This window comes from Microcebus murinus, chromosome 12, assembly GCF_040939455.1.
Source record: "Microcebus murinus isolate Inina chromosome 12, M.murinus_Inina_mat1.0, whole genome shotgun sequence".
Lineage (NCBI taxonomy): Eukaryota > Metazoa > Chordata > Mammalia > Primates > Cheirogaleidae > Microcebus > Microcebus murinus.
The window spans coordinates 31841295-31856888 of record NC_134115.1 but is presented as its reverse complement, the minus strand read 5'-3'; the positions used below and the strand labels follow the sequence as shown (position 1 = coordinate 31856888).

Below are 15594 nucleotides of genomic sequence, written 5' to 3'. Positions count from 1 at the left end.
AACCCCCTGAAACTTTATGGGATTTCCTCATGTCCATGACTTTTTCTTTCTTTTCTGGGATCAGAGCCATTTGAGAATTGGAAGAAAAAAAAAAAGTCGCTTCTAAGCAATCTTATATCTGCCTTTATTTTTGGTCCTCTTCTCCCTTCCCCCAGCCTCCTTATACCACGTTTGCCCGATCAAAGCTATACTGAGTCCTGTCATTTAAAAGGAAATCCACCCTGTCTTCAACACTCCATACTCAAGTTGATAACCCCATGTTAAATATTCAATTATATTCATTTAGACAGGGAAGTTCAGATTGTTTGGACTTTGGTTCAAAGCAATTGTTAGGAGTGGATTTTATTTTCAAAATCTCAATACATTTGTAGAAACTTAAGACAGCATCATCCGATTTTAATAAAATGCGTAAGTCCAAATGAGATGGCAAGTGGGATCATTGAACTCTTTACTTACCACAGTTCTTCTCGTCACTGCCATCAACACAGTCTTCGTCCCCATCACATTTCCACAACAGAGTAATACAGCGGCCGTTCGTGCACTGGAATTGGGAGGGTTCGCATTTGGCTTTTCTCCCTAGAATCAGAAGGGAACACTAAGCAAAACGATGACAGACGGGTGGTAAGTTAGAGATGCAAGTTACCCAAAACCCACGGACAGGGGCTCTCTGGGGATAGCTGCAGCCTCAGCAGGCTGCGACATGCTAGGGGCCAGAGCTGGGTGGGTCTGGGGCAGTGACTGACTTCTTGGCTGGGCGCATGCTGAGCCAAAACACTAGATCGCTCAGCCTCTCTTGCGGTGGGGCACAGCCAAGGGGCTAAGTTCTGGCTAACGAAACGGAAATGGTATATACGGCTTTTACGAAACATTAAAAGGACAGAGGATCCATTTTCCTTCCCTTTATTCCTTTCTGTTTCCTAAAAACTGGGCATGGGGGCTGGAAGAGTGATCTTGGGCAAATGGAGACAGACCAAAACAGAAGGAACCTGGATTGTCCAGACACCGCAAGGGACATCACATCTGCACCCTGGGCTCATTTCTCTCATTTGTGTAAGCCATTTGTGTGGCTACAGTCACACAGCCAAATCCTGATCCTTTAATGGCATTTCTTGCCCACATCCATACTATGATAATTCATGAATAATGTTCCTATTGTAGGCAAAGTAAAGGAGATTTAGAAAGGGCAGCAAGAAGAGGGTAAAAACAGAGGTTTAATATATGGTTCCTCATCTTAGAAATTGAGGTCTAATTGCAAAAAGCACATGTTTACAAAACAGCTCCAAGATAAGATAAAAGTAACAAGAAAGTATAGTTAAGAGGCAAAGGCAGAGCATTTCTCATTTAGTGATGAGAGAAAAGGAAAATGAGGTAGTGCCATAGACCTGGATTCTATTTCTCTGAACCTCATTTTTCCTATGCCGAATGTACCAATATTTAATTTACATAATGGCATGAACTAAGACTTGTTAAGTAAGGTACTTAGTTTTTTGCCTGGCATGGGACAACTAATATGCAGGTGATTCCTATCATTAGCAGTTCTGTCCTTTTGGAGGATGCACTCTCTAAAAAAGGTTACAGATCTGGTCACTTAAAGCAAATATGCTGCAAATATTTGAGAAAACCAGTGGAATCATATAGTCCATGCAAATTACTTAAGAGAGGTTTCCAAGCAGAAAGCCTTCCGATTTCCTGCCACCTTTCAGCATTTGCAGCTGTGGCATGCTGGCGTAAGAACTGATACTACAGCGACAAGCACAGACTGGAACGCTTGTGTTATGCACACAATACTCTAGTTGGTCTCCTTAGTGTCAGCTACTCCCTGCTGTCTGGGAGCATTCTGTGCTTTGTGACTAATTCGCTGGGCGATCAAAATTTGGCCCAAGTCAAGATTACGTATGGGTGTAGTTACATTCTTACATATTAAATATATTGTTTAAAAAAACTGTGTTCTTTAAAGACTCTGTTCTTAAGAGTCTAGTTAAAGCAGGACCCAGCTACAAAGCAGTATGGCTGAATGACACTTCTTACCTACATTTCATAATACTTATCCATTCCACTTACCAATATTTTATTGGTTGTATGATACTAGGGATTTAGAAGGGGAACAAGAGGAGGGAAGAGATTGTTGTCAGGAAGCATCACCTGTTCATTTTGATGCTGCTAAAGTCAGTACGAGGTACCTAGCTGCTTCCCCCCCACCCCCCACCCCATTACCACTGGATTCTCAATATAGTTTCTATATTCTCACTGCTAGGGGGACATGTTCTAGGGGCTATTTGCTGTAGTTTTATAACTTTACTACTTTTGAGGATGGTGAGAGTGGTAAGAATCTTCTTTTTGAGTACTTCACTAGAAAAAGAACAATTTGTAGTCAGAGAACATAGGTAGGTATAAATATACTTGGGGAAAAAGAGGTTTCAGTTAGGATACAGTAAAGGCTGAAAGGCTCTGAATTTTTTTTTTTTAATGTTTTAGTTACCAAAAGTTGTTAAGTCAAAACAAGATAAAAACATTGATATCTACAGAGTCAAAACAGGAAACTTGTAATCGGACTTGGATGGGGACCTAAACATAGATGTCCAAAGATGGTTTTTCACTTCAGGGTTAGGTACCCGAAAGAAGACCTCCTTCAAAATGAGTTTAGAAGCTGCAGATTTCATAAACATCCAAACTGGCCTGGGACGAAATACGGGCATACAGCTTCCTGAGGCTGATATTTAGTCCACTGTCACCTTGAAGAGGGTCTCTGGATTTAGCTGTAGCATACAAGCCATCCACAGTCATAAATTGTATTAAAATCCTGGCAACTCTGCCTCGAGAGTCCATACTGAGTAGGCTCAGGACAGATACAGCAATTTCTACTAAGAAAATATCCTAAGACAGGCCGGGCGCAGTGGCTCTCGCCTGTAATCCTAGCTCTCTGGGAGGCCGAGGCGGGAGGATTGCTCAAGGTCAGGAGTTCGAAACCAGCCTGAGCAAGAGTGAGACCCCATCTCTACTATAAATAGAAAGAAATTAATTGGCCAACTAATATATACAGAAAAAAATTAGCCGGGCATGGTGGCGCAAGCCTGTAGTCCCAGCTACTCAGGAGGCTGAGGCAGGAGGATTGCTTGAGCCCAGGAGTGTGAGGTTGCTGTGAGCTAGGCTGACGCCATGGCACTCACTCTAGCCTGGGCAACAAAGTGAGACTCTGTCTCAAAAAAAGAAAAAAAAAAAAAAAAAAAAAAAAAAAGAAAAAGAAAATATCCTAAGATAAAAAGGAGTTTCATTTTTACTTTTTCTTATCCCTGATATTTCCACCTCACCGAAGCTTCTGCCCGATTGTCATAAAGCTGTGTTTTGCCAGCACAGGCTCAGACACTCCATCAGAGAAGCCACTAGCGTTAGGAGTACAACGAACTGCTGAAACATCCCGCTTGCTGAAAAGAGCGAGATGGGGTGGGGGTGGGAAGGGAAGCTGGCTTTATAAAGGACCCTTTAAAGAGAGGCAAATAAAGACCTTAAGCTTTATGGCTATTCCTCTTAGTTTCCTAAGCACTTTGTTTTGAGAGATTGCTACTGGGCAGAACACGCTCCCTCGTTTTGTTTAATTCTCTGCTCTCTGCAAAGGAGAACTCAGACACTAAATCGAATGCTGAGCGCCCAGTCATCTGATCGCAACACTTTAAGTTTTCTGTTCAAGTTTTAAAAAGGTTCTGCCTTTCCACCTCTAGTGCTCAACCGGGACAGCTGCTATACACTGCTCCAGAACGGAGAGCACCAAATGAGTTAAGGAGCTTTTGGTTCCCGAAGCTCTGGGGATTACAGGATTGTGAACCTGTAGTCTATTTCCATCCATGAAAGTTAAGTCTCGGGTTTGGTATTATACTTTCATAAAGCGAACAAGTTGAGCTTGAAATCATCTACACCTGAGGTTCTTTTAATTCTTAGATTAAAGCTGAAGCCGATAACACCTCAAAAAATAACCTTGGAAGGAGAAGCGGTAGTTACTTATCCCAGGGTCTGCCTGCTCAGAAAGATGAGAAATTGGGGTAAAATGCAATTTTTAACAGGTAGCCTCAAAGCCATGGGATTTCACATGAATGGCTAATGGCCAGAGGGGTGGGTGAAGTGGGGGAAAAGGCCACAACAGCAGGGGCCCTGTGTGTTCTACCTGTCTCAACCAAGAAGGCTTTCTTTCGAACATTAGATTTCTGTGTAAGAATTAGAAAAGGGTTCTATTGCTTTAAAAGAAACGAAGCTGTCTAGCTTTCCTTCTAGCTGTGATATTTAGAATGAATACTTCTGCTCCTTTGGGTCAAGGGGTTGGAAGTCACTTGTGCCTACTCACTTATGTGGCTATATAAATTTGTAATGAACGAATTCCCAAAGTGTCGAAGAATTATTCGCTTTTACTGTCACTTATAGAGATGGAATCAGACTACGCAAACTTACGTCAAGGCGCCCATGTCCCAGGAGCCTTGCTTACCTAAATTGTTAACGTTGCTACCCAGACATGTTGGCAGTTCACTGGCTCCAAGAAACTCAGGGTTTTTAATGCATATGGAAGTCAGCCTGCTGTTGTCTAATTGTCCCTGCAAGGGTTAATACGGGAGAACAATACGTAAGCTTCAGTGAAAAAAACTGCACAGACCTTACAGCACATACCGAGCCTTCAAGATGGGCTACACATTTCCCTGCGGGGCTCTGAGCAGCGCCGTGGCAGGAGCGCTCCAACATGCATGCCCAGAAATAGAGAGACGGTGTCGCTGAGTATCAGGCTCAGAGTGTAAACTTCAACCTGCAGCACAGAGGGGCCCATGCTGCCACACTGCTGGGGCCACCAGGACCAAGCACTTACACCTCTCGTGCCCTTCCTCAACGCTTGAGCATACAGGTGCTATCATCTGCTGGAATTTCTTCCATCTGTTTGCTTTGGCACCTCTGGTGCCACCAAGGGCATTTATTTTTAGTCTAGTTCACTTCTACTGCCTGCCACTTTAATGCCTATCTTTCTATTCATAGGCTAAAACTCCTTTTAGGACAAGCAGATTTCTGAGTCAGCAAAGAAGTTTTCCTAGGAGGAAGGCGGTTCATAAGAGGCAAAGTACCGCAACGTAGGTGCCAAGGGAGAGGTTCTGAGCTGTCAAGCATAAAGGTTATGTTCTGGCCTTAAAGTCAGCCTCCGAAGCGCTGTAAGAACCAGTCTGGGGGCCACTAAATGCTGTTAAATAGGTAGGTTGATTCTTCTGATCACTGACATAAGTGCAGTTGACAACTGTCAGTTTTTCCCTTTATATTGGATTGAGACGATCTTAAAAATCATGGATAAATAAGTAGATGTTTTTTGTGGTTGGCCCAGCATTGTCCTAAGACTTCATGTCTCTTAACTTTTAAAATTCTCAATCCTCTATGGTTGGCACTATTATTCACCTTTTATGGATTAGGAAACCTGTTCAGAGAAGGGAAGTACAGTAACTTGCCCAAGATCATTACCCTGGGCAGAGCTAGGATTTGAACCCAGGCACTCTGGCTCCAGATACTGTGCTACTGAGCAATCAGATAAAGTAGAGGGCCCAACTCAGGACTATGTGTTTCTAGAATATTCTGTTGACTTTGAATTTAGGTAAGGAGCCAGCTTCAATTAATCCAATTAAGTAGGTGTTTTTATTTGTCAAGACAAACTCTCATAATACAGCCTTATTGTTGAGACAGAGCCTTGAGCTTCCCCCTTCCTCATTCTAATTAAAAAAAAAAAATGCTGCTGGGATTTCCTCAGTGGGTCTTCTTCCAGAAGGGCTATGGCTCTTAGTTTTCTTGTCTAGGGCACACTGGTCAAGTCAGAGCAAAGGCCCTCCACCTGATATACTTGGAAGTTGGCTTCTGTGGGTGGCAAACTAAGTCAGTTGTCCTCAAGTTCTAGGTATGCATCAGAATTCCCTCAAAGGCTTATTAAAACCCACCATGCTGGGGCCTGGCCCAGAGATACTGATTCAGTAAGTTTAGGGTGGGCCTAAGTTTGCATTTCTAAGGAGTTAATTTTGACACTGCTAGTTTTAGACCATACTTTGAGAATCACTGCACTAAGGTTAAGAATCCATAATTCTACCCATAATGGAAGTGGCTATTTTCAGAGTGTTACGACATACTATCAAACATTAACCTCCATGTGCCCTCATGCATATCCCTGGATGGGCATAGGAAATAAATGCCAATCTCTTACAACAGACATGATGGTGACAACCTGAGCAAAGCCCTTGAGCCCACTATGTAGGTAAAATTTATTTGGATGCCTATATAGGCATGTACGATAAAGAGGTTCTTCTAAATCTGTCTTCCCTTTCCTGTGTACTCTGTCTTTGACTGGTCCATCACTTACTCTAAATCAGTAGTCCAAAAGTGAGCCCAGAGTGGCCACTACCCTGACATTTGGCCATCAAGCTCCTCATTTGGCCATTCAAGTCCTCATCTTTCACTTACTCTAAATGTAAGTCTCTTGTTTATTTGCCTCCAGGCTGCCCCATTCTCTGCCCAAACCAAGATGGTGATTCATTCAAGCAACCTAGAATGGTCAGAATTGCCTAGGATGGGGTCACTTCCTGGTTTCCCACTGTCTCCAGGATTGAGTGTAAATTCCCTACCAATTTTCCTTAGACTTCTCCCTGTCTGCGGCCACCACCATCTACTCAGGTTATACTGGCTTAGATAACAACTCCAACGGGACGCCCTCACCTCCCTCCCCATGCCTTTGCCCTCCTGTGTGGCTGCTTCGTCTGGGGGTTTGCTCATGTTACCCCTGTTCACTTACCCAACAGGAGGACCTCGGTGCCTTTTTTGGCAGAGGTAGGCATGGTCTGGCTACTTTCTCCTTGTCCCTGTCACACAGCCATTATGCACTGTAATGCATTTAGCTACCGGTTTCCACCTTGAGACACAGAGATCCCCTAAGGCAAGGCTGCAATTTATTCTTTGTCATTCAGGACCTGGGGACTGACCTCCAAAGATTCTCTGAGCACTAGTTAGTAGTCTTGCATGTATGAGTTGCTGTATTGGTTCACTAATAAAGCTGATCTGAACTAGAGACTTTTGTCAAAACATTCTTCCCAGCTTTTCTGAAATTGAAACTAAGTGTGACCAGTTGTTTTACTAGCTAGAACACTTTGAAAGACTGTAAAAGGCTCTTGTTCCCTATGCCTATGGGGGTATGTTCACCTCATATTTATAGCACTTTTTCATTTAAAAACAGCGCGTCTTTCCACTCTTGTCCATCAGAATGAGTGTGTCAGTGTGGGTATGTTGGCCTCATTTCCATGTCAGTAGAGCAGTTCTGACAGCAGCGGCTAACTGGTAAGGTTAAGAGTTTGATACGTCAGACCCAGATTTCACTTCTGACATGTTTTAATGCTCTTTGGTAATGTTGGCAGCAACCCATGGTTGCTTGAATCACATCACTTTTGTAAGATCATCTGCAGAGATGGAAATAGTTTCTGGCTTTGCCATATGAAAGTCTAAATTCTTGGTGATTTTAGGAAAGCTTCATAAGCTATAACCCATGTTGCAAGTGAGAACTCCAGCAATCTTCAGCTGCTATCTGCCTCCTTTATGATTAAGTCTTAAACACTAGATCTGCTCACTCCTGCTCAGAGCTTCTATTCCAGGCTGTCTTTGGATTATTGATTTCCCAGTTTGGCTGCCCCACTAGATTAAATGCCATGAAGGAAGGGACCAATGCTATGGTCACTGTGTCCCTCATGCCTGGTGCCATATGGTAGGTGCTCAGGAGAGGTACTTTAAGTGGTTTCAAGCAGATGTACAAAGATGACTGGCTGCAATCTGCAACCTACATAGTTAACCTATGGATCCATTCGTAACTCAGATCTTGGGAAGGCTTTCTTAAGAAAATGAAAGATAAGAGGCAGTCTAAAATAGGAACCCTGTTTACTCACAGTATTTGGGGGTAATACTGAGTTATAACAAGTGAAGTAACTTGCAAACACTGTCTATTAACAAGGCTTTATCTCATCTCCCTTACCTGGCTACTAGCCAGCGGCTCCCACCCAGATACCCTGAGGTGGCAAAATCAGCCACAACCCAGAAGGCCTTTTTTTTTTTTTTGAGACAGAGTCTCCCTCTGTTGCTCAAGCTAGAGTGAGTGCCGTGGCGTCTGCCTAGCTCACAGCAACCTCAAACTCCTGGGCTCAAGCGATCCTCCTGTCTCAGCCTCCCAAGTAGCTGGGACTACAGGCATGCACCACCATTTCTATAATTACTCTCACAGCACCTAGCAGCCACTGTTTTTCTTAATTTACAGCCTCAAAAATAACTAATAGGCCCAAGTTTTCATAGGAGCTTCATGCAAAGGGACAAGTGCTAAACTTAAGGCATGGGTTGAATATTATTAATGCAAAAATCCAAAATGAAATTTTAATGAAAATTTCCAAAATACAAAACTTTTTGAATGCTGACATGACGACACAAGTAGAACATTCCACATTTGAGCTCATGTGGTGGGTCACAGTCAAAATGCAATCAAAACATAGTCAAAACTTTGTTTCATGCATAAAATTATTACAAATATTGTATAAAATTACCTTCATGCTATGTTTATAAAGTATATGTGAAATATAAATAAATATCAAATATTGTATAAAATTACCTTCATGCTATGTTTATAAAGTATATGTGAAATATAAATAAATATCATGTTTAGACTTGGATCCCATCCCCAAGATACTGCATTATGTATATGTAAGTATTCCAAACCTGAAAAAAAATCCCAAATCCACAAAACATGTCTGGATCAATAATTTTGGATAAGGGATACTCAACCTATATCTCCTGCCATCTCGTTTGGTTCCTGTAGTACAGTTAGCATGTCTAAGTGGTATTTACAATGTTTAGAGTTTATGTTGCAAGACAACGAAGAACTTAGCGAAGAGACGCTGATGTAGATTGGAAAGTGCACAGAGTAAAATTGAGTTGATTTTCACTTACAAAGTCAGATGCTTTTCAACCTTGTCATATTCTGCCCCTTGTCCTTAGAAAAGCCATCAGTCCTCAGATGTGGACTAAATGTGGACTTCCTGTTAAGTCTTAGCCAAAAACTCTTCAGCTAGGGGAAACATTATCCCTGGACCACTTACTTCTGCTCAGCAAGTACATCTTACCCACAGCCTCAGCAGAAGGTATTTTTGGACTGTTTGCTTTGAAAGTAGTCTGTCATGCTGTGGTGTCACTATTTTCTTGAGATTAATTTATAAGGGAAAAAGCTAAGCAATTTTGAATGTATCAACTAACCATGTGGAGGGCAGCTGTGTCAGCCCACCATGAGCAGCTCTCCTAAGGCAGGCACCTTTACGATGAGCATCATTATAGACCTTATCATAGCCTTTTAACACACTGAATCTCTTACAGGCTAGTATGTGAAGCTGGCTTTCCAAAGGAAGGTCAGTATCCAAGGTGAATGTAACCATGACTTGAAGTCATGTAGGCAACTGCCTCAATTTAATCACTATGCGCTCTACTGAAAAGAAAAACTTTACATTCTGTGGGAAATAGAAAATGGTCTGGATATTTAATCTGAATTATCTGTATTCTTAGGCTGTGTGCCAAGTCTTCTGGATTTTGGATCAAAACCTGAAGCCATATGGCTGGCTACTAACTGTTCCCTTGACCTTATGGCCATGTTTTATTCTAGGAGTTCCTGTTAAGTCTTAGTTTGATATCCCCCCTGGAACAGAAGGGGCTTGTAACTACTTTTCACCTCTTCCAGAATTGTAATAAAACTACTCAAGTGAAGACAAGCTTATGATTACTCAATTTCACAAAAAGTAGAAACACCTGGATCAGGTCTTCACTTCTTCTGAGCATGGAGGCTGTCACCTTTGCTAGCAATGTTTAGCATTTGAATATACAGTTTGTACTGAAATTTTAACATGTTTCAGCTCTATCGAACTTGACCTTTGTACATGCTTTAGGTACCTGGGGATGCAGGTAATAAAAGCAAAGAATCAAAAGGCCACATGAAATGGGCAAGAGGGTGATTTAGGGAACAAAAGCCCTCCAACACTTCAAGAAGCTGCCATTGCCAATGAGGGCTTGTCTGGTGACCTTCCTTTAAAGGGTTCTTGTTAACATGCTCAGTTTTTGATAAGGATTACCATCATCATCCCTTCCTTTGGTGTTATCTGGATAAGTCAGGTTTATTTTCCCCTTGTCTTCCAGTTTCCTACCTCCAGATCTATTGGTACTACCGCTAACGCCAACCCACTCCCAACAGGACAAGTTTCTTTCTACTCTTTTGCTAGTTGCTAGCTATATCTGATTAGCTCTCACAAAACCCTAGTTCTTCTAGACTCTGACATTAAAGGATATATGGCAGCCCAGATCTTAATCTCGACTACCTAGGCTGGAGGAAAATGTCCAAGAACCCTCAGGTCTTTTACAATCAGGTATACTAACTCCTCTTGTTAGCCTTAAGTTCCTTGTCAGAGTCTGGGTGCACACTTGCTCTATCTTACAGTTTTGGACCAGCACCATGTGAGGGTGGAAAGAGTAAGTGTAAAAGTTCCGGGCCAGAAAGTCAGTCCACATGCCCTGTGACTCTGAACGTAAGACAGAAGCCAGGCTTAAGAGAGCAGCCAGGCTCAGTTGGCTTAGAGTTAATATCTGCTTCAGCCAACTCCACATTTCCTCCAGTTCCTAAAGAACTGCCTCCTTGCCTTTGAAGAATCTGCATGGGCTTCTCTGTCTTCCACTGTTCAGGGCACGTCACATATTTCACACGTGACAAAGGGGAGCAAACAAAGAAGATCCTCACCTGCCTGATACAAGCTGAACACAGGGCTTTGGCTAACTCATCTCAACAGTTTAGGTGCATTCCTAGCATTCTACAGGGTAAAGTTAACCTCGAATGGAAAGTTATTATACCTTGAATTCCAAGACTATGAAAGGACATGCAGCAAAAATGAAACTTTTCTCCCACCTCGCTAGATAATCATCAGTTTATGATCTGCCTCTGTTTTGCAAATGTCCCAAAAAGCATAATGCGAGTCACGGCACTGTCTGGACAAATCGCTTACTAAGTTAGTATTACTCGTGTCCATTAATGATTAATGCTAGCGTCTGAAAACTCTTGTAAAGCAGGGCTTTCCTAGCCTCTCGGGCTTGTTCAACATCGGATCCCGTCTTCACTGCACACGCTCGTCTTCTCCCAAGAGCCCAGGCAGGAGAAGGCATTTTAGACAACAGCCCGTTGGAGCCTGTCGGGTCTTTTACTTTCCCTTGAAGATAACACTTCTCAGGCTGCTAAACGACGAGCCCGCGGGGCCACGTGACCGAGCTGGACGTGATCGGACCGCCAGCCAATCGCAGAGGGCAGAAAGGCCAGTCCCAGCTTCGCACGCTCCGGACGGTCGGAACTAAAGGGCAGGGAGCACTGCACTCGCAGGCTTAAAAAGCCCAAGTATTGCCCGAGAGGCTTCTTGACCACATACTTGAAAGTTTGCTCTCTCCCGAGGAGACACGTGACTGGAGGCAGGCGGGCCTCCCGAGCCACCGGGCGACAGGAGCTGGGGACTGTCGGAGTATTTAGGGCTGGGGCAGCCTCCCGTCCCAGGTCCCTCGAGCTGGCAAGCGAGCCCCTAGGTGTCACGTCTTGAGATCACTTTTGGGACCCGCCAGCATTCTGAGCGAACCCTCTTAGCAGGGCTTCCAGCCGCCAGCCTGGGAAAGTTCCGGGCTCGCAGCGGGAGAGTGGCTGCAGACGGGTCGGGCCCCCAGGCCCAGCGCGGCGCGCCCCGGGGCCTCGACCAGCGTCCCCGCCGCCCTCCCCGGCGAGACCCAGCCGCGCGCCCGCTCTCGCGCTGCTCCTTTGATCTATTGTTTAGAATGAAGGCTAATTACACTCGCTAGATTAGGACTCAGTTCCTCCCGAGGAAACGTCACGGGGACAGGGATCGGCAAACTAACCTGGTTAAGTCTGCGTTCCGCTCCCCTCCCGGTTCAGCCACGCGGGAGACCCGAGCGGTGTCCGAGTGTGGCCGGGGGTGGGAAAGAGCGGGGGGGGGGAGAAGCGCTCAGGAGGGGAGTCCCGTTTAAAGCCACACTCCTCCCCTCACCTGCACGCCGGACAGACAGGCCGGCGCCCCGGGAGTCGCAGTCCGGGAGCGCAGGCTGCGCACTTCTCCCGGCTCCGCGGAGCCTCCCGGCTGCCGCCCACCGAACGTGCGCCCGCTCACGGCCGCGGGAGGACCGCCCGCCCCGGCCCGCACCTGGCGCCCCGCGTCCCCGAGGCGCCCACCGTCCGCTCCCAGCCTCCCCGAGACCCGAGGGGCGCGCCCCGGGCCGCCGCGCACGTCTCGGCCCTCTGCCTGCTTCCCAACGCTCCGCCCGGCAGAGGCGGCAGAACCATTGTTCCACGGCTCGGAGCTCACATTCCCCAGTCACTGTCAACGGGGAGAAAGAACGAGGCAAAGCAGTGGCTTTGGGGGAAGGGGTGTGAGGGAATGAAGACTAGTTCAGGTGAGGCTTTAGGACACCCCGAACCTCACTGTCCCCCAAGCCCGCTCCCTTTAGCCTCGGCGCTGACAGCTCAGAGGCGCCACCAGGGTGGGGAGGGGAAGGCGGCGAGGAGAGCGGAGAGGCGCCTTCGAGGAGGGGGGTGGGCAAAAGGAGACCCGCGCCTCGGGTCCCCGGTAGCCCCGGCTGGGCCCGGGTGCCCCGCGGAGGGGCGCGTCCTCACTCACCGGTTCCGGTGGCGCCGCTCTCCCGGGGCGCCCAGCACAGCGCGAGCAGCAGCCAGAGCGCCCAGCGCGCGGACGTGCCCATGGTGCCCGCCTGGATGGTGCCGCCGCCGCTCGCTCCGCACAACAAGTTACCAGCCCTTCGGAAAGGAGGAAGGAGGTGGGGGCGGGGAGGGGGAAGGGGGAGAAGGAGGGGGAAGGAGTCGGGGGGGAAGGGAGCGGGGAAGAAGAGAGCACCCCCTCCCCTACAACTTGCTCAATCTCCTCCCCACCAGCCAACCCACCACCCACCACCCCGGGCTGCAGCAGCGGTGCAAGCCGAGCCTGCGGGCAGAAAATAATGCAGGCGCTGCAGAGGAGAGGAGAGGAGAGGGGGGGTGGGGAGCGAGAGCAGAGGAGAAGACAGAAGCGAGAGGAGCCGGCTGCGGAGCACCCAGACTGGCGGCGGCTGGAGCTCGGGGTGAGCAGCCGGGAGGGGGAAGGAGGGGGAGTGGTCAGCTGGGGGGTGGGGGGAGCGCGGCGGCTCCAGCCCTCCTTCCCCTCTACGCGCTCTTCTTTCTCGCGCCGGGCAGCCTGGTGCCTGCGCCGGGGGTGTGCGAGTGTGAGCGTGCGTGAGTGGCAGTGGCCGTCGCCGTCGCCGCCACCCGGACTGCTCCAGGGGCCCGGCAGCTCCGCGCGTCCGCCCGAGGCGCACGGGGGCCCGGGGCGGCCGCTGGTTGGCTCACGCACCGCCCTCGCCTCCAATCCCCGGTGCCTGTCCTAATTTCCTGATCCAGGGAACCTGCCGCCGCGGCAGCTGTGCGCTCCCTACAGTCATTACTGTACCCTCCCGGCAGCGCCAACAGTAAATGCAGCCGCAGCAGTTAGCGCTGATGCAACTATCGCGGCTGTTGCCACCGCCTCCCCACTAACGGGGCTCGCAGCTGGGGGGCACTTGCAGCTCCCGGGCAACAAGCATCTCTCTACCACCCTCTCCTGCGCCCCTAAGAGAGGCTGGTAGGTAGCATCTTCCTCGGGCCTCCTTGCTCCACCCAGAAAGTGATGAAGAGGAGGGGATACAAACGTTTGGGCTGCTCTGATGTGGGGTTCGGGATGCCTGTCTCAATCGCACGCTGAGATGCCATTTTGCTAAAAATTAAATGTGTCTTTAAGTGAAAGAGAGTGTGTGTGTGTGTGTGAGAGAGAGAAAGAGAGAGAGAGAGAGAGAGAGAGAACCGTGGTTGTGGCTTGTCCTCTTAATAGAACAAGACTAAAATAACCCAGTCTGGGATGAGGAGTAGGGAAATTGCTAGCGCAGCTTTGCATTTTCTCATCAACGATTATAGTTAATTGCTAATTGCACAAAATGATAGTTTGAGGGCCTGTAATTAAAAGCTTAACCTTTTCTTGTTTGGGAGTGGGGAACCCGGTAAGTTGATTTTCCTTGATATACTTTGTAACGTTCAATTACAAGACTTAAAGTAAAAAGGAAGCAAAGGCAAGACTCCTAGAAAGGGTTGGTCTTGTCTTGTGCCTGACAGTTCCTGAGCCTATAATTTGCTTTGTATGGACTTCAGTTTTCTTGCACACTTAGCCCGGGTGGAAGTGCATTGTCTGCTGTGGTCTGTTGAGCATCTAACCAGAGTGGGAGGGTACACTGAGCTATTTCACATTATTAAAGGATATTATATATATATAATATATAAGTTTTTATCTTGAATGAGTCACACTTGCCATATTTCAACAGTATCGTGTTCTGACTCTATTGGTGATCTGAGGAGTGGTGGGCACTGCCAAGCTACATCCTCCTGGGCATTTGTCAAGGCTAGCCATCAGATGGGATGTTTTTTAGGAACTTACTATACCCGGGAGAGAGGAGAGAGAATTCTGAGTCAGCATACATTGTGGTGGGGCCAGAGGATATCCAGATTGTGACTGCTAAATGTGAAGGGGCTTAACCCTTAAGCATGGATGGGGGTTCTGAGTGCTATTATGTGGGTGATACAAACTGCAGCAGACACACACATACAGTGAAACAACTGCAATTTGTTTTATGACACTTAGTAGTGAAGATGCATGCCGGTGTTAGTCACCTAATAGTCATTGAGAGGTGATGGTAAAAGATGCACGATCATCAATGTTCTTGGGGTTCTGAAAGTACATCCGATGAGCTGTGTCATTTTACAGAAGAAGGGGATGGATGGAATTAGTATGTAAAGGTATAGCAGCAATAAACAGCTATGTGGCTAGATTTTAATATTTTACTCAGAGATAAATGTACACTACAAGCTAAACATTGATATGGTATAATAAGACTTATCTTTGGCAAACATGTGTTGTGATTTCTGTTTCTCCTCCAAAGGATATAAATAAACTGTTAGTGAACTTAGCTGCAGCTCAGTGTTCAATCCTGTAGTTTTTTTGTTGAATCTGAAGGAAGCATAACTTTTGGTTCCACCTCTGATTGGCTGTTAACTTGGGAAAAATCACTGTGCCTCTCTGTGCCTGCCTTCTGACCTATACAATAAACACAAAACCAACCTATGTAATGTCAGATTGCTCTGTGGCCTCAAGGACTAGTTAGCTCTCTGCAACGTGTTGATTATTAGAAGAAACAGATCAAAAGGAAGAGTATATTTGATTAAGATAGAAAGTAACCAATAGCTAAAAAGATTCATTGATCATAAGTGGATATCGATGTGGCTGAATTAACTGGGCTCTGAGAGGTTGACACAACTGGATCCCAGATGCCTTCAGGTAAAGGCATACATGGTCTCATTCGCTCCCACAGCCCACTACATTCATGTATGTGTTGAAGCAACACTCGTTGAGCATCTCTGGGTAGCAGGCATTGTGCAAGGTGGTAGGCACGTAGAGCCGAGGAAGCCCA

General features: G+C 46.6%; 1 protein-coding gene and 1 long non-coding RNA gene across 7 annotated transcripts in view; one reads left to right on the top strand and one right to left on the bottom strand.

The window, feature by feature from the left end:
* The window catches only part of VLDLR (very low density lipoprotein receptor), a 31246-nt gene extending 18276 nt beyond the window's left edge, over positions 1–12970 (bottom strand). Inside the window, exons 1-2 of one of the 2 annotated variants that reach the window (XM_012737327.3) lie at positions 12729–12970; positions 457–576 (exon numbers count right to left, since the gene is read on the bottom strand). In XM_012737327.3, coding sequence (XP_012592781.1) covers positions 457–576; positions 12729–12810 — 202 coding nt within the window. In that variant the 5' untranslated portion in view covers positions 12811–12970. The remainder of the gene's footprint in view (positions 1–456; positions 577–12728) is intronic. The other variant, XM_012737349.3, reaches the window with a different exon arrangement.
* The window catches only part of LOC105856005 (uncharacterized), a 132221-nt gene continuing 129591 nt past the window's right edge, over positions 12965–15594 (top strand). For 4 of the 5 annotated variants that reach the window (XR_012922093.1, XR_012922091.1, XR_012922094.1 and 1 more), the window contains exon 1: positions 12965–13185. This is a non-coding gene — a long non-coding RNA (uncharacterized LOC105856005). Of the gene's footprint in view, positions 13186–13382; positions 13722–15594 lie in introns of those variants that run through there. The other variant, XR_012922092.1, reaches the window with a different exon arrangement.